Source organism: Bos indicus x Bos taurus, chromosome 13, assembly GCF_003369695.1.
Source record: "Bos indicus x Bos taurus breed Angus x Brahman F1 hybrid chromosome 13, Bos_hybrid_MaternalHap_v2.0, whole genome shotgun sequence".
Lineage (NCBI taxonomy): Eukaryota > Metazoa > Chordata > Mammalia > Artiodactyla > Bovidae > Bos > Bos indicus x Bos taurus.
The window spans coordinates 18,943,190-18,961,492 of NC_040088.1; the positions used below are offsets into that span (position 1 = coordinate 18,943,190).

The 18,303-nt window shown below is 45.9% G+C and overlaps 1 protein-coding gene across 1 annotated transcript in view; it reads right to left on the minus strand.

The window, feature by feature from the left end:
- The window catches only part of MMP24 (matrix metallopeptidase 24), a 70,302-nt gene that overhangs the window by 24,383 nt on the left and 27,616 nt on the right, over positions 1 to 18,303 (minus strand). The window contains exon 3 of the mRNA XM_027558099.1: positions 4,724 to 4,872. Within this exon, the coding sequence (XP_027413900.1) occupies positions 4,724 to 4,872 (149 nt within the window). The remainder of the gene's footprint in view (positions 1 to 4,723; positions 4,873 to 18,303) is intronic.

The following is an 18,303-nucleotide window of genomic DNA, read 5'->3' on the forward strand; positions in this document are numbered from 1 at the left end:
CTGGCTCTGATGGGGTCCCCAACAGGAACACCATCGATTGTTCGTCTGTTCATTCATTCCTAACTGAATACGAAGAAGCACTGCTGCGTGACAGACTTGGAGTCAGAAGACATGGGCTTGCTAGTTCCAACTCTGCCACTAATCGCACGAGTCCAGGCCAGTGACTGAATCAATGTGAGCCTCAGCCTCCTCATTGGCAATGCGAGAATTACAGTTCTCCCTGGTCTTAGCTTGTGCGGAGCCTTCAAGGAGGGAGTGCCTGTGGACATGCTCTGTGTGTGAAATCAGATCACATCACTCTCTGCTTTAAAACTACCAATCACCTGGAATAAAATCAAAATTCCTCACCTTGGGACTTCCCAGGGGGTCCAGTGGTTAAGACTCCACGCTCCCAGGTTTGGTCCCTGGTCTGGGAACTAGATCGCACATACTACAAAGTTCACACGTAGCAAGTAAAGGTCCTGCATGCCGCAATGGAGATTAAAGATCCCGAGTGCCGCAGCTAAGACTCAGAGCAGTCAAGTAATTACATATTTAAAAGCAATCAAAACAAACTCCTCGCCTTGGCCCACAGCCCCCACATGATCTGCGATCACCCCTCTACCAGGCACCTTATCCCCTTCCTCACGTCCACTCTGCTCCAGCTCCAGTGGCCTCCCTTCTGTGCCTTGAGCATCCTAAGGTCATTCCAATTCAGGGTGTTTGCATTTGCTGTGTCCTCTGCTTGCCATGCTCTTCTTCACACGGTTTGTTCCCTTACTTTATGAAGGTCTCCACTCAAATGTCACCCCTTCCAAGAGGGCTTCCCTGCCACCTTATCTAAAATAATAGCCTCCCCCCACTATCCCACCTCTAACTGTTTACCCAGCTTGATTTTGCTTCATGGCCTTTATCACTGCCTGAAATGACATCTTATATTAGCTTGTTGTTTATCCTCTGTCTCTCTTACCTGATTCTAAGGTCCATGAGGGCGGGAACCTTGCCTGTATTCCCAGTGCCATCACAGTGCCTGATTTAGGAGGTGTTCAAGGGTGATGGTTGAATGAATGAATGAGAACTAGCCCATGGCAAAAAGGCACAGCTTGGAAAACAGTAAATTTTATATTACTCCAGATGTTCAAAAAGTGGCTGAACAACTGTAGAACTTAGAGTGTAGTTATCCACAGCACTTAACTACATTGTACTGTGATTTGGAATCTATTAGTTTATTGCCTCGAATAAATAGTAAATTTTCTGAGGACAGGAATGAGTCATATTCATCATCCTGTCCTTAGAAGCTAGCCTTGTGCTAGGAGCTAAGTAAATCCTGATGACTGTTATCAGTTAAGTTGCCTTAGGGAACAGTGAGCCTGGGACCTCTTTGGAGATGTGAACTAGGGGCCCGGGTAGGAGATTTAAAAGATCATGGCTGATTGGGAGGGTCACCCTGCATCTCATGTCCCTTTGTCGCCCTAATGACCAGCTCTCTGAACTAGAGATTGAGATCGCTGCGGGGAAACTGTCTGACCTCATTTCCTCATTTCTAGCGGTTGAAAGCAGTTGCCTTTGGCAATAGAGAGGAAAGGAGACAGAATATTTTAACCAAATATTAAAAGCCCCTTGAGGAACTTAACCAGGTCCCACTCATTTTGTATCTACCTCACCTAGAATGTCCACACTCAAAAATTAATAATAAAAGACTAAATAGTGACGATAACAGGCATTGATATAAATGTGTATAATTTTCAGTGTTCATTCTCCTTTTTAAAAAAATTAATTTGAGGGACTCCCTGGTGGTCCAGTGGCTAAGTCTCTGGGCTCCCAATGCAGGTGGCCTGGTTTTGTTCCCTGGTTAGGGAACTAGATCCCACATGGTGCAACTAAGAATTTCCCCATACCCCAACTAAAGATCCTTCGTGTTGCAACCAAGACCCTCACAACCAAATAAATAAATATTAAAATAAAATAAAAAAACAAATTTGGTTCTCAAAGCAACTCTGTGAAGTAATCAGAAATGACTGACCCCAATTTTACAGACAAGGCAAAAGATACACAGAGAACACCAGTAACTTGCAAAATTCAAGTTACTGGGTTAGGGTTAGGGTGAGGCAGGACTGGGACTCTGTTGAATGAATAAATGAACTTTCAACTAATGTACCTGAACAAACAAAAGTTGGGGTTTTTCTTTTCTTTTTCCCTCTGCTTAGCACTAGGTTGGGTTAGAGGAGCTATGTTTGTTGAACGAATGAAGGAGTGAATAATGTGTGACACTTCCCAAGGCAGACACTCAAAAATAATCCTCTGAGGGGCTGATCTAGCTTCCTTTCACTGAGAGTCCCTGGGAAGAGACCCAGGAGGCACCTTTGCTACAGCAAGGTGGAGCTAGACCTCTCTCAGCTCAGAGAGAGGCAACGACACCCGAGCTCACAAAGCTGGAGCTGAAACGAAGGTCTCCAAGTTCTCCCCACAAACACGCTCCCTACTCAGGTCTGGGATTAATTACCTTCTCCCTTCCTGTGCCTCCAAAACAGAGCCCCCCAACCCCACCCTCCTTCCTACAAAGAGGGGTGCAGAGCAGAGCGGCAAGTGGGAAACGCCAGCCCCCTCCCTCCGCCTCCTCCTCTTGCTGCCACCTGCCACTCCCTGAATCCGGTCCAGCGGGCCTGGGGCTTCTGGAACAGAGTGAAACCCAGGGCCAGGTGGTGCCTCAGCAGAGCCACCAGTGCTGCAGCCATAGGAGGCGCTGCCATGAGGCCTGAGCAAAGCCCTCAAAATAACCTCGGCTTGGAAAGGGCCGGGCTCCCCAGGCCGCAGGCCCACGGCGTCCACTCACTCACAGCATCACAGGAGCCGTCAAGTGTATTGTCTCAGGGGTTTACAACCTCACAATCAGAGGATCTGAGGCACAGGAAATGTTCTTACGGGACTATGGGATCATAAAACCCCAGACTCACCAAATTTTATTTGAAAGCTTGAGGCTTAGAATAATGGTATCTAGAATCGGAGAGTCAAAATCCAACATTTCCCCTCCATCCCCCCCCTCCCTCCCCCAACCCCTTCAGTAAATGAGCAAGCTGAGACCTAGAGAGATGATTACCTCAAGGAGTGACTCACCCAAGGGGTGGATTGATCCTGGATCCACCACTGGCTGCATTTCCTGTTCTCTGCCAGCCACCTACTTGCCTGCATCCTCCCTAAGCCCTGCTCTCTCCTTCCACCTGAGTTCGGGTACCCCCCACCGCCCTCCCCCAACCCCCCACCCCCACCCCCACCCCCGCGAGGAAACTCTTTCCAAGCTCTTGGCCGTGCCTTCCTGGCAGTATGGCTTTTCCTTTTTATGTCTTTTTTTAAAAAATCTTTTTATTTTGTATTGGGGTACAGCCGATTAGCAATGTTTTGACAGTTTCAGATGAACAGCGAAGGGACTCAGCCATACATATACACATATCCATTCTCCCCCTCAAACTCCCCTCCCGTCCAGGCTGCCACACTTACACTGAGCAGATTTCCCTCTGCTATATAGTAAGTCCTCGTTAGTTATCCATTTTAAACACAGCAATGTAAACATGTCAGTAACGGCTTTTCTTAAATAGCTTTAATAACTTTCATGGCTATTCCTTGGAGACAAAAAAAACTCAACTCTCTCCCATCTTAAATAAAAATTCATCCCTCTCTAGCCACATCTATTCCTCCTTTCCTTCACTGTCAGCATTTTTTTTGAGGGGGCGGGCAGGCTTATGGGATCTCAGTTTCCCAACCAGGGATTGAACCCAGGCCACGGCAGTGAAAGCCTGGAGTCCTAACCACTGGATCAACAGGAAACTCCCACTGCTCAGCTTCTTGACAGTTGCCCCTATGTTTGCCATCGCCACTCCTCACCTCTCCTCCGTATCGCAATCTGACTTTGCTGCCATCATTCCACGGAGGTTTCAACGCCCTCTTTGTTACTAAACTCAGCAGACACCTTTCAGCCTCCTGTTTGACCACCTCGACAGCTGACCCTGCTGACCATCCCCCCCTGCCCCCCACAATGGCCATGGTATCCCTGCCGGGCTTCCTCCACTTCTCAGGTGGCTCCTTCCCCTGGGGGTTCCACCCTCGTAACTCTTCTCTCCCTCCTCTTTATCTTCTCCTTGAGTATAAAACCATCTGTGTGGTTTGGCCTACTTGTCATTATCTCTTAAGTATCTCCCTGAGATTCAGTGTTTCCTTCTGAGTTCTAGACTAGCAGCGCTAGCTGATGGTGTTTTTCACTAAATGGGGAGCCTCTGGAGCACAGGGATCAAAGGACCAAGCCCACTGCCCAGCACATGCAGACATTCAGCAAATGTTTAATAAATGGGAAAAGTAGAACAAGACTTGCCATCATTATTCTAGAATTTCCTGTATCTAGTGAGATGTGTACATCTCAGGGATGCCAGAAGGGTGACTCACAGACCCACAAGTTATTAGAATCAGAGGAGATTTAAGGCCACCTATAACCAAACCCTTTACTGTGCTGATAGGGAAACTGAGGCCCAGAAGGGTCAAGAGTCTTGTCCAAGGTCACACAGCAAGTTTACGGCAGAACACATCCCCAGCTCACGTAAGAGAGGGCACCTTGGGGTATGCCCTTCCAGCTGACACTCAGGAGTGGGAGATAGGAAGGTAGAATGGGTAGGGTATACAGATGAGGCCATGACAAATGTGAACCCAAACGTAACTCTGAGAAGTTCAAAGGCACAATGTCCTGTGCAAATCTTACTCAATTGTTGTCTGATCCAACACGCCGGTGACGGGGATCCCGTAAAACTGCTGCATCGTGGCGACTGCTGACTGTAAGGCCTTCCCTGAGTGCAACGCAGATGACCGTGAGTCATAGGGCAGCAGATAGCCATAGGACTTTAACCAGTTCTGAAAGACACGCCAAAAGAAAAGAATGCATCATTCGGGGAAGGCTCATCTGCCCTTGAAACTAGGGACCATTTTACCCAAGGGACTAAAGGACTCATGTTCTGATTTCTGTCTCCTTCACTCCCTCCTGCAGATGCTGTCAAATGAAGCTCCAAAAAACACAGCTCTTGTTGGCTTACTCTTCTGCTATCAAGCTTCCGTTGAATTTCTGTTGGCTATGGAATAAAGATTAAAATGCCTTCTAGCCTTTCCAGCACCCCGTCTCTTTACCATGTACTCAGTGGTTTCCACTGACTAGACATGCAAGAGGACCAGAGCAGTCCATTCTCTGAAGCAGAGTGACTTGATGAACACTGAGCTCCCCAGACACCCGCTGTATCTAGAGACAGAGTCTGCCTTAGGAACCTTTTGTAGAATTATCTGTAGATAATAGATTATCTGTAGATAATGAAATTATCTACAGTCTTCATTGCTAATCCCTCCAAAGAAGTAAGCTATTATTAATAAATAGAAACAAAATAAACCAGGGTATTAATTTATATATAACTACATAAATATGAGCATAGAAAAAAGTCTAGAAGGGCACACATAAAAAATAATATAGCTTCGTAAGAGAATTCTTTGCTTTTAGGAAATATACACTGAAGTGTTTCAGCTTACATAAGGATGCAATGCATGAAGTCTGCAACATTTTCTTTAACAGATTCAGGGAAAAAATTAGAGAAAGAGAGAGGAGAGAGAGGGGAAAAAAAAATGTGGTAGGATGTTAAGAGATGGGGAATCTGGGTGAAAGGTGTTTAGGAATTCTTTGTCCCATTCTTGAAAACTTTTTTGAAAGCCTGAAATAATGTAAAAAAAAATTTTAATAAAAAAGGAATGAATGTGATTAGCCTTTGTTATAATATCATGGGGGACTTCTTTTTTCTGTGCTTATCTAAGGGTTATGCATGGAGTCATTAAAAAAAAAAAGGAGATAAACTTTAAAAGGGCAAGAGAATCTGAAAGTAGCTTGGATGAAGAAGTTCAGACAATGAATCTGAAGGTTGGAAAAGTAAAGATGAGTATTTTCACTGACCAGCTAGAAATTAGAGGACCGGGAAATATCTGTGGCATTAATTGGAAAATGAAGAAAACATCCGTGCATCTATGGAGCCCACAAGCATGTCCCGTAGAGAGTGCACGTACACGCTCGTCTCTAAGTCACATGGAAACTGCCGCCCATCCTCAGAAGATTATCTTGAACACCAAGTGAGCAAATGAAGAAAAAAGACCTTAAGAAGCTGTATTAATGCTCTTCCCATCTACAGTTTTGTTTCTTTTTAAAAAATATTATTTATTTATTTGGCTGCACCAGTTCTTAGTTGTGGCACGTGGGATCTTCCATCTTCATTGTGGCCATATGGAATCTTTTTTTTTTTTTAGTTGCAGCATGTGAACTCTAAGTTGCAACATGTGGGTCTGTTCTTCCATCAGGAATTGAACCTGGGCCCCCTGCATTCCCCACTGCACTGGGAGCGCTGAGTCTTAGCCACCGGACCACCAGGGAAGTCCTCATAATTTTGTTTCTTTGTTTCTATATGAACATCTTATTGTGGCTGTGTCTGTTATGACAAGTCAAATCAAATCATTTTGGGAAGGAGGCAGACCAGAAACTATAAATAAGTTATTATTTATTTCACCAAGGAGGCTGTCACATCTTCACTGCCTTGTGATGAAATCCATCTGACTGATTAAGAACAAAATAGTCAGAATAATAAAGTCTTAAAACATCCCCAAGAGAGCGACAGCTTTACTCTTTCATCAGAGATCTACAACCTGTTTTTCATTCTAAATTTTGGCACAGGGTTTCAATACTTCTTGTGCTTCCCCCAGTGCTGAATCTCTGTCATGCCTTTGTATGTTTTCCCCCTGTATGCCTGGCATACTTCTTAGTTTGGCAAAAATCTTTCATTATTTTAAGGTTAAGCCTATAAATTAGGCTTAGTCTTCCCTTAGGAAGTCTCCCTAAGGAAGACCTTAGTCTTCCCTCTGGAAGACTTACCTCACTCCCTAGCCCGGTACTTTCCCCCTCTTCTGTATTCCCTAAATCCCCTGTTATAGACAGTGTAGTTCTTGGAATATTGCTGCTGCTAAGTCACTTCAGTTGTGTCTGACTCTGTGCGACTCCCCATGGAGTTCTCCAGGCCAGAATACTGGAGTGGGTAGCCATTCCCTTCTCCAGGGGATCTTCCCAACCTAGGGATCAAACCCAGGTCTCCTACATTGCAGGCAGATTCTTTACCAGCTGAACCACAGGGAAGCCCAAGAATACTGGAGTGGGTAGCCTATCCCTTCTCCAGGGGATCCTTCCAACCCAGGAATCGAACCGGGATCTCCTGCATTGCAGGCGGATTCTTTACCAACTGAGCCAGCAGGGAAGCCCTCTTGTAATATTGGGCTCCAATCATTACTGTATTTATGAGACTCTGAACTCCTCCAGGGAAGGGTCCATGTTTTACTCATCTCCATATCTGGTGCCCAGGGATCCCCTGACACAGTAGTTGATCATTGTGTCCATTTAATGAACATTACCGGGCATGGACTACCTAGTAGGCACTGTGCATGGCTCCTGGAATGCAAAGACGAATAAGGAGCTCACCGACCAACAAATAAACCCATCATGAAAATACAGCACTAAAAATCAGATGTGTAGAGTTCCATAGAAGAACAAAGTAGGGGGCATGTTATTCACATGGAAGGGTGGGGATGGGGAGCAAGGGGAACTCGGGGGAGGCTTCCAGGTGGTGGTGGTATCTCAATCTTTTTAAAATTAATCACTTTCTGGCTGTGCTGGGACTTTGTTGCTGCACATGGGCTTTCTCTGGCTACAGCAAGCGGGAGCCACTCTCTAGTTGCGGTGTGAGGGCTTATTGCGGTTGCTTCTCTTGTTGCAGAGCATGGGCTCTAGAGCATGTGGGCTTCAGGAGTTGTGACACATGAACTTAGTCACTCCAAGGCATGTGGAATCTTCCCGGACCAGGGATTGAACCTATGTCCCCTACATTGACAGGTGAATTCTTAACCACTGGACCACCAGGGAAGTCCTGAGCTAGGGCTTGAAGGATATGTGCAATTACCTGGAGGTGCTGGAGAGCATGGCACATTCTGAGCAGTATTTAAAATGGTGGGAACTTGGGGAAGAGGAGTATGGTGATGAGTGGAGAGGATTGGAAAGGAGGGAAGTGGAGAGAGATGATACACTATTAATTATCTTTTTACAAAGTGGACAAATCACAGAGAATCACTTGTGACTTGACCATGGTCTCGGATTAGCCAAAAAAAAAACCATCTGGAAATGGACACGACAGGGCAACTGACAAGTTACCTGTTCATTCATCAAGCTCCAACTTCTATTCCCAGGTCAGTTATGTCATCAAAGTATTAAATCCCTGTACCATGTTACTCAGCCCTTTCCAGCCAGAAGGCCGCATTATGTTCTTCACAGAAACTTCATTGAAGAATTGTTGGATTGGATAAACAGGGCGCTATCATGGGAAAGAGGCACAAAGTTCTGAGGTTGAATCCCAGTTCATCACTTGCCAGCTGTGTGCCTTTGGGCAAATCGAGCATCAGTTTCCTTATTTGTGGGCTTCCCTGATGACTCAGATGGTAAAGAATCTGCCTGCAATGCAGGAGACCTGGGTTTGATCCCTGAGTCAGAAAGATCCCCTGGAGAAGGGCATGGCTACCCAATCCAGTCTTTTTTCCTGGAAAATTCCTGGAGGAGCCTGGCGGGCTACAGTCCATGGGGTCACAAAGAGTTGGACACGACTGAGCAACGAACACTTTCCTTATCTGTAAAATGTAAACAGTGACCCTCCTCTACAAGATTGCTGTTAAGCCGAAGTGATCGAACGTACCTGACATAATCACTCAAAAGTGACTCGTTTATTATCCCCTTGGATGGTGTCTCTGTTACCTTTCGTAAAATCAAGGTGGAAAACACGGTCTTTGACTCCTTCTCTGCCTTTTGAAGTCTGGTTATCCTGCCCTCCCCCTGGACCAAGAGCCACCGTGAGGGTGCTATGGGGGGGCAGCGTGTCCACCTGCTCTCGGTGAGCTGTGGGGCTGACCACCTCTCACACAGCACCGGGAGCACTGCGTGCAGAGAACTGACAGCTGACTGGAGTCGTTCTCTTCGCCCTGTCACTCGGCTTTACTGAGACCAAACACAGTCCCTCTCCATCAAGCTTTACCTTGAGGAAAACGGCGTCTCTACAGGAGATTCTGTGTGCTTTCTGGTTTCAGCAAATGCGTATTGGGTAACCCAGTGGTTCTCCTCTTTGGCCTTTCTGCTGGGAATCTTTTGGTCAAATTTATCACATAAGTGTGGAACACGGTGATGCTTGCAAGTTGCTGTTATTTTTTCATTTTTCTGACCACTAAGTTGTGTTTCATCCTTAAAAATCTTACTTAAAAAGATTGTTTCACTCTGTAAACTGCCTCAAACCCTTCCCAAAAGAGGTGTGGTACCAGTCTAAAATCCAATTCCTCCTTATTTGTGGACTCCATTAGTTAATTCTCTTAAAATCCAATTAGGATGAATTACAGTGTCTGGGAAATAGCTAAAGAACTATTAAAAAAAAAACACTAAGGGGAAGGTTTTTTTAAAAAAAATTATTTATTTTTGGCTGTGTTGGGTCTTAGTTGCGACACTCAAGATCCTCCTTGGAAAATCTGGGCTCTGTGGTTTGCCACATGCAGACTTAGTTGCCTCGAAACATGTGGGATCTTAGTTCTCTGATCGGGATTGAACCTGTGTCCCATGCATTGGAGGGACGATTCTTAATCACTCTGGATCACCGGGGAAGTCCCGGCGGGGAACTTTGGACAGAAGCTTCCAACAAACTGGTCAACAGAGTATTTTTCTGAGCACCTGCCTTCAAGCTAGTATGGAATTTGACAATTTTCTCCCCTCCTGTCCTCATTACTATGATATTGTAGGAGACAGGGAACAGAGAATTTTTGGCATAAACTCTCTTCTAAAATTTGGGGGGATTGAAAGGAGCTCCTAGTTGGTAAAGGGCAACCAGGTTTACCAAGCTCCTTTTTTGGATATTCAAGCAAAGTGTTAGTCTCTCAGTAGTATCTGACTCTTTGTGACGCTATGGACTATAGCCCTCCAGGCTCCTCTATCCAAGGGATTCTCCAGGCAAGAATACTGGAATGGGTAGCCATTCCCTTCTCCAGGGGATCTTCCAGACTCAGGGATTGAACCTGGGTCTCCCGCATTGCAGGCAGATTCTTTACCATCTGAACCACCAGGGAATTCAAGCAAGGAGCATCTTGAAGCCAAGCAGGAGCTATTATGAAGGTCACAGGGTCTAGCTCGGCAGTGTCGGGAGTTAGGATCTAAGTACTCAGACGTTGGCCAATGTCTAGGTTATGGACAAACACTGGAATGGATCTGCCTTCTCTGGGTTCTGCTTCCTTCCCAGGTTCACTGGGGACAATCTTCAGGCTCAGGGGCAGACCCCTAAGAGCAGACATGGGAGCAGAAAGGTCTGGCCAAATGACAGCTCTAAGTCAGGGTCATTGAGATTGGACCTGGTGTGTGTGTGTGTGAGCGGGTGGGAGTGTGTGTATTACAAGGTGGGAGGCTAAAGACTACGCATTAGGGACCAGACAACTTCCGCTGTTTAACCCTGTCTCTACTATTTACCTGCTCTGTGACTCAGACAATCCTCTGACTTCTCTGAGCAGAAGTTCCTGACGTTGAAGCAAGTCTTCTACACTGCAGTCATCCCTGATCCAGAACACTCTCTGCCCATTCACACTTCCAGGCTATTCCTGCTGCCAACAGAGCCCATTCTCTTTAGGTATGCTAGCAAACTCATCCTTCAAAGTCCAGCTGAAATGTCACCTTCTTTGGAAAACCTTCCTAGGCTCTCCCTGGCAGAGCTAGTGGGCAACCCCCTTCCCCCCTGCAGTGCTTAATTCTCTGCTGCTCTAAACACAACTTCCACAGTGTATCACACCGTTGGTTGATGTTTTCCTCACTAGATTGGTTCCCAAGGAGCAGAGACTGTCATATTTATTTTTATATCTGCTACAGTACTTAGCACTGTGCCTGACATAATAAATAATCAGAGTGAGTGAATTAAGGAATGAATTAACAGTTGGTCTAGGAGGTACTGTCTGTGTACCCACGAAGGGATTTCATCTAGGGAGGTTTAATGAGTAATACACACGAAAGCACTAAGCACAATCCATGGCATCGATTCGTTGCTGAAAAAACTATTTGCTGAAATTCCATCTTTTGTGGTTTGACTTTGCTTGAAGAGGCAACAGGCTCCATGGTCCCAATCAAAACAAGATAAAATTCGCTAAAGGAAAGAAGCCCCATTCAATGCTAAACAGAATGACCTAACTTTCATCTTTTTACACCTGGACCCATTAATCCACCACCAGCCACGTCAGAATTCTAAACTTTACAGCTCAGTTAACTAACTCTAAGACGACGTCTGTCACCCTTTAAGTGCTGAAAGAGGTGTCAACCCACAGGAAAGTGAGAAAGATCTCAGAGTGCGATCGGAGACCAAAATAGCTGGGCTGAGCCGGAGAGAGATGCAGTGATCACAAGCAACACCGCGTGATTGGTCCGCAGGCCAGAAGGCGGGATTTTGGTTCGGGCGAAGCCTAAGCTGAGAAGCGGAAGCTGAGACGTCGAGCGGTAGTGGCAGGCAAAGGAGAGAGTGGAGAATAACAAGGAGAAAAAAAAGTGGCCTGGAGTGGGAAGGGAGCGGCAGACAGCAGAGGCGGTGGTGAGATTAGAAGTGTCAAAGGAGGTGGCCAGAAGCAGATCAACTGGCGTGCTGCCGTTTGCTCTTAGCAAACAGAGATGGCCATGGGGGAGGAGAGAGATGGATGGGCCAAGACAGGGTGTCTCCTGGGGGTGTTCAGGAGCCTCACACCTGGTTGGGCAAACCAGACTGTACAGGCACGGAGCAGGGGGATGATTAAGATCCGGTGTTTGGTCAGGAACACAGAGGGTGAGAAGGTAATATCAAAAAGGTCAGAGGCAAAGTCTACAAAGAAGGGACAGGCAGGAAGGTATCAAAATTGGAAGCATGGACTGGAATGAGAAACAATCAAAGCTCCTGATCAAAGAGATGGGGCAGCTGAGGTCATAATCTAGGGTGACAATGTAGGTCCAAGTCCAGTTCTAGAAGTTGCAGATGCAGTGAGCGCATGCTAAGTTGCTTTTGTGTCCGACTCTTTTCAACCCGATGGACTGTAGCCCGCCAGGCTCCTCTGTCCATGGGATTCTCCAGGCAAGAATACTGGAGTGGGTTGCCATGCCCTCCTCTAGGGGATCTTCCCGACCCAGGGATCAAACCAGGGTCTCCTGTGTCTTCTGCATTGGCAGGTGGATTCTTTACTGTTGAGCCATGGGGAAGCCCTGTAGATGCAGATAGACAGGGACAAGCTAGAGCATGACTGAGGAAGAGTGGTCAGGAAAGTGAGGCAGACATTCATAGGAACTGTAGCCCAGGAGGAAAGATGAGGGATGTTTAGGCTGGAGAAGGGAGGGCTGCAGGGGATAGGACTGTCTTTAAAAAGCCAAATGGCTGTGGATGAAGGAGATTTATTCTCGTTGGCACAGAGGGCCAAGCTAAGATCAGCACAGATCACAGGACATAGATCCAGACTCACAAAAATAAACTACTTTTTAATAGAGATGTTCTATTGCGTTGGCCAAAAAGTTCATTTGGGTTTTTCTATAACATCTTATGGAATTATAAATCGTACTATAATTATAGTAACCACAATAACGTTGTTTTAGTCGCTAAGTTGTGTCTGACTCTTTTGTGACCCCACCCCCACCCCCGCCATGGACTGTAGCCCACCAGGCTCCTTTGTCCATGAGATTTCCCAGGCAAGAATACTGGAGTGGGTTGCCATTTCCTTCTCCAGGGGATCTTCCAGAGTCAGGGATCGAACCTGAGTCTCCTACATGGCAGGCAGATTCTTTACCACTGAGCCACCAGGGAAGCCCCAAAATGACAACAGTTACTATTATTAGAACATTTATTATATACCTGGCACTGTACCAGGCACTCCAGACTGCAACAACCCCACAAGGTAGGAATTATGATCCCCAATCTGCAGATGAAGAAACTGAGGTTCAGAGAGGTTAAATAACTATCCAGAGCCACAAAGCTAATAAGTGGCAGGATTCAAACTCAAGTTTTACCTGAAACCAGGCATTTCATGCTATCAGGTCACTAGTCAAGTGTCCCGTTCCCCTTTCAGGACTTTCTGGACCTCACGCTCCTACAGAGCAATGCCTGATCTCAGATCACAGTATGCTCAATACCCTTTGGCTAGATTCCTATGCCAGGCTATGGCATCAAACCAGAAGCTTCTTATGACCCAGGTTTCCTCCCTCTCCTTGGCCCACATTGTCTTTTACCAAAGAACTATTGGCTCTGCCTCCTAAACATCAACTTTGTTTCCATCTATCTGTTCATTCAGTAAGTCTTTACTGAGGACCTACTTACTGAGGACCTCCATGTCCCAGGCATGTGGTCTGGGCTCTGGGATAGAACATCAGACAAAAACACCACTCTCTTTACTTTCTAGCTACAGTCTCACGGACGAGCCATGTCACAGTCAGTGCTATGAAAAATAAAGCAGGGTGAGGATATGGCGAGTATGGGACAGCTAGTTTATAGAGACTAGTCAGGGAACGTCTCTATGGAAGTCATGTGAGAGCAAGGGACCTGCAGGAGGCGAAGGAATTCCAGGAAGAGGGATCAGAAAGTGCAAATATCCTGAGGCAGCTTCAAAGTCTTCCCATCAAGAGCTTTCACGGGAGGGGGAGATGGGAGGTGTAAGTCAAACGGGGCAAAGTGTCAGTTACACAAGATGACTAGATCCTGGAGACATACTGTTCAGCATAGTGCCTATAGTTAACAATACAGTATTATACACTTAGAACATTTGCTAAAAGGGCAGCTCCTTAAATTCTTAGCAGAAGATGACGATGATGCTAATGCTGATGATAGAAATAAAGAGGGCAGGAAGAACCTTCCGGAAGTCATGGATTTGTTGATGGCATAGATTGTAGTGATGGTGTCACAGGTGTATACTTATCTCTAAACTCATTTAGTTGTATGCATTAAATATGTGCCACTTTTTGTATGTCAATTTTACCTCAATAAAGTGTTTTTTTTTTAATCGAGGCATCATGATATGGCTCCTGACTACCTCTGCAGCCTCTTTACCACTCCCCACCTAGCACTCCGTGTTCTAACACTTCCAGATTCTGACATACATAGTTCCTTCTATCTAGATCACACTCTTCCTTCTCTGGGGAAGCCTTCCTTGAACTCTCAACTCAGGAGTTCCACCTACATCCCTGGTCAGCGTTCATCCTTCTTATCACAATTCTTTTTTTTTCTTTAATTTTTTCAGTTATTTATGTATTGGCTGCGCTGGGTCTTTGTTGCTGTGCACGGGCTTTCTCTAGCTGCAGCCAGCAGGGGCTACTCTCTCGCGGTGGCGTGCAGGCTTCTCACTGATGTGGCTTCCCCTGTAGTTGAGCACAGGCTCTAGGGTGCCGGCTCAGTAGATATGGCGCATGGGCTTAGCTCCCCAAGGCATGGGATCTTCCTGGACTGGGGATCAAACTCATGTCTCCTGCATTGGCAGGCAGATTCTTAACCACTGGGCCACTAGAAGTCCACTTGTCGTCGTCGTCGTTGTTCAGTCACTCAGCTGTTTCTGATTCTTTGCAACCCCATGGACTGCAGCACGCCAGGCTTCCCTGTCCTTTACCATCTCCCAGACCTTGCTCAAACTCATGTCCATTGAGTCAGTGATGCCATCCAACCATCTCATCCTCTGTCAACCCTTCTCCTCTTGCCTTCACTCTTTCCCAGCATCAGGGTCTTTTCCAATAAGTCAGCTCTTCGCATCAGGTGGCCAAAGTATTGAAGCTTCAGCTTCACCATCCATCCTTCCAATGAATATTCAGGATTGATTTCCTTTCAGATTGACTGGTTGGATCTCCTTGCAGTCCAAGGGACTCTCAAGAGTCTTCTCAAGCACCACAGTTCAAAAGCATCAGTTCTTTGGTGCTCAGCCTTCTTTAAGGTCCAACTCTCATATCCATACATGACTACTGGAAAAACCATACATTTGACTATATGGACCTTTGTCAGCAAAGTAATGTCTCTGCTTTTTAATATGCTGTCTAGGTTTGTCATAGCTTTTCTTCCAAGGAACAAGTGTCTTCCTCATCACAATTCTTATCACATGGTATTGCAGTGCAATTGCTTGTCTCCTCTCCCAGACTACACAGTGCCCGAGGGCAGGGGCCATAATCTGTCTTCTTCACTGTGGTATCCTCACAGCTAGCACAGGGCCAGCAGAGACACCTATGTATTTGATGAAAACAACTTGAAGCACTCAGGGTGAGGATGAACGATCGCTGGTCAGAATTTGCTATAGAAGATTTTCTCCACTCCAGAAATATTGATATTTGGGGCCAGATAATTCTGTTGTTGGGGTCTGTCCTGTACATTGTAGGACACTGAGCAGCAGCCCTAGTTTTTAAAACAAGATGCCAGCAGCAGTCCCCCCCCCCCAAGCTGTGACAACCAGAAATGTCCCCATTGGCCTAAGAGTTCCCTCAATGGTGGGCAAAACTGTCCATGTTAAGAACTATTATAAAGGGATTCTTATATAGAATATTCTGGAATATTCTGTACTGCTTCTCTCAACCCTAAATTCTTCATTTTAAGGAAAGCAGTAGGCATTTGGTCAATAGCCTCCTAGAATGGGGCTCAGAAGGAGAGCTGCTTTCCTTGTGTGAGGAGGTGGACATGAACAGGCTCCTGGTGGGGTGTGGTGAGTGGTGAGGAGCGAGGCAGGTGGAGAGGACGTTTAGGGTTATGGTTAAGGGCATACGTTCTGAAGATACAAGACACTGGGGTCAAATCCTAATTCTCTGATTTACTTGTTACATGACCTTTGGCAAATTATTCAGCCTCTTTACTGCTCACGTCAAGCTCCATGTTCTTAGCATGTGCCCCATGGGGTGGTTGTGAAGATTAAATAACTAATAGGTGGTATGAAGTGCTCAGTAAAAGATAGCAGTAATAATGGCTGTTATTTTCCTGATAGGTGACAATTCCAAACCCCTCACTCCGCCGCTGCAGCCCCAAACACTGAGGCTGTGTTCCCTCACTGGACAGTCCTTGCACATCATGGTCTGTCAGCATCGCATCATCCAAGGAGCTTGTTAAAAATACATGTTACCAAGTGCAAACTTAGGCTTACAAAATCAGACCCTCTGAAGCTGGGAACTGGGAACCTGCATTTTTAAAATATGAGCACTGGGACTTCGCTTGCAAAGAAATAGAGGAAAACAACAGAATGGGAAAGACTAGAGATCTCTTCAAGAACATTAGAGATACCAAGGGGACATTTCATGCAAAGATGGGCTCGATAAAGGACAGAAATGGTATGGACCTAACAGAAGCAGAAGATATTAAGAAGAGGTGGCAAGAATACACAGAAGAACTGTACAAAAAAGATCTTCATGACCCAGATAATCACGATGGTGTGATCACTCATCTAGAGCCAGACATCCTGGAATGTGAAGTCAAGTGGGCCTTAGAAAGCATCACTACGAACAAAGCTAGTGGAGGTGATGGAATTCCAGTTGAGCTATTTCAAATCCTGAAAGATGATGCTGTGAAAGTGCTGCACTCAATATGCCAGCAAATTTGGAAAACTCAGCAGTGGCCACAGGACTCAAAAAGGTCAGTTTTCATTCCAATCCCAAAGAAAGGCAATGCCAAAGAATGCTCAAACTACCGCACAATTGCACTCATCTCACACACTAGTAAAGTAATGCTCAAAATTCTCCAAGCCAGGCTTCAGCAATACGTGAACCGTGAACTTCCAGATGTTCAAGCTGGTTTTAGAAAAGGCAGAGGAACTAGAGATCAAATTGCCAACATCCGCTGGATCATCGAAAAAGCAAGAGAGTTCCAGAAAAACATCTATTTCTACTTTATTGACTATGCCAAAGCCTTTGACTGTGTGGATCACAATCAACTGTGGAAAATTCTGAAAGAGATGGGAATACCAGACCACCTGACCTGCCTCTTGAGAAATCTGTACGCAGGTCAGGAAGCAACAGTTAGAACTGGACATGGAACAACAGACTGGTTCCAATAGGAAAAGGAGTACGTCAAGGCTGTATATTGTCACTCTGCTTATTTAACTTATATGCAGAGTACATCATGAGAAACGCTGGACTGGAAGAAACACAAGCTGGAATCAAGATTGCCAGGAGAAATATCAATAACCTCAGATATGCAGATGACACCACCCTTATGGCAGAAAGTGAAGAGGAACTAAAAAGCCTCTTGATGAAGGTGAAAGAGGAGAGTGAAAAAGTTGGCTTAAAAAAAAAAAAGAAAAGAAAAAGTTGGCTTAAAGCTCAACATTCAGAAAACGAAGATCATGGCATCACTTCATGGGAAATAGATGGGGAAACAGTGGAAACAGTGTCAGTCTTTATTTTTTTGGGCTCCAAAATCACTGCAGATGGAGACTGCAGCCATGAAATTAAAAGATGCTTACTCCTTGGAAGGAAAGTTATGACCAACCTAGATAGCATATTCAAAAGCAGAGACATTACTTTGTCAACAAAGGTCTGTCTAGTCAAGGCTATGATTTTTCCTGTGGTCATGTATGGATGTGAGAGTTGGACTGTGAAGAAGGCTGAGTGCCGAAGAATTGATGCTTTTGCACTGTGGTGTTGGAGAAGACTCTTGAGAGTCCCTTGGACTGCAAGGAGATCCAACCAGTCCATTCTGAAGGAGATCAGCCCTGGAATTTCTTTGGAAGGAATGATGCTAAAGCTGAAACTCCAGTACTTTGGTTACCTCATGCGAAGAGTTGACTCGTTGGAAAAGGCTCTGATGCTGGGAGGGATTGGGGGCAGGAGGAGAAGGGGACGACAGAGGATGAGATGGCTGGATGGCATCACTGACTCGATGGACGTGAGTCTGGGTGAACTCCGGAAGTTGGTGATGGACAGGGAGGCTTGGCGTGCTTCGATTCATGGGGTTGCAAAGAGTCGGACAGGACTGAGCGGCTGAACTGAAGTGAACTGGGACTTTGCTGGTAGTCCAATGGTTAAAATCCGCCTGCCAACGCAGGGGGCACGGGTTCGATCCCTGGTCTGGGAAGATCCCACGTGCCATAGAGAGACCAGGCCTGTGCGCTACCACTACTGAGCCCGCGCCCTAGAGCTTGTGCTCCACAAGAGAAGCTACTGCAATGAGCAGCCTGCTCACGGCAGCTAGAGAAAGGCTATACACAGCAGACGCAGCGCAACCAAAAATAATTTTTTTTTTTTTAAAAAGG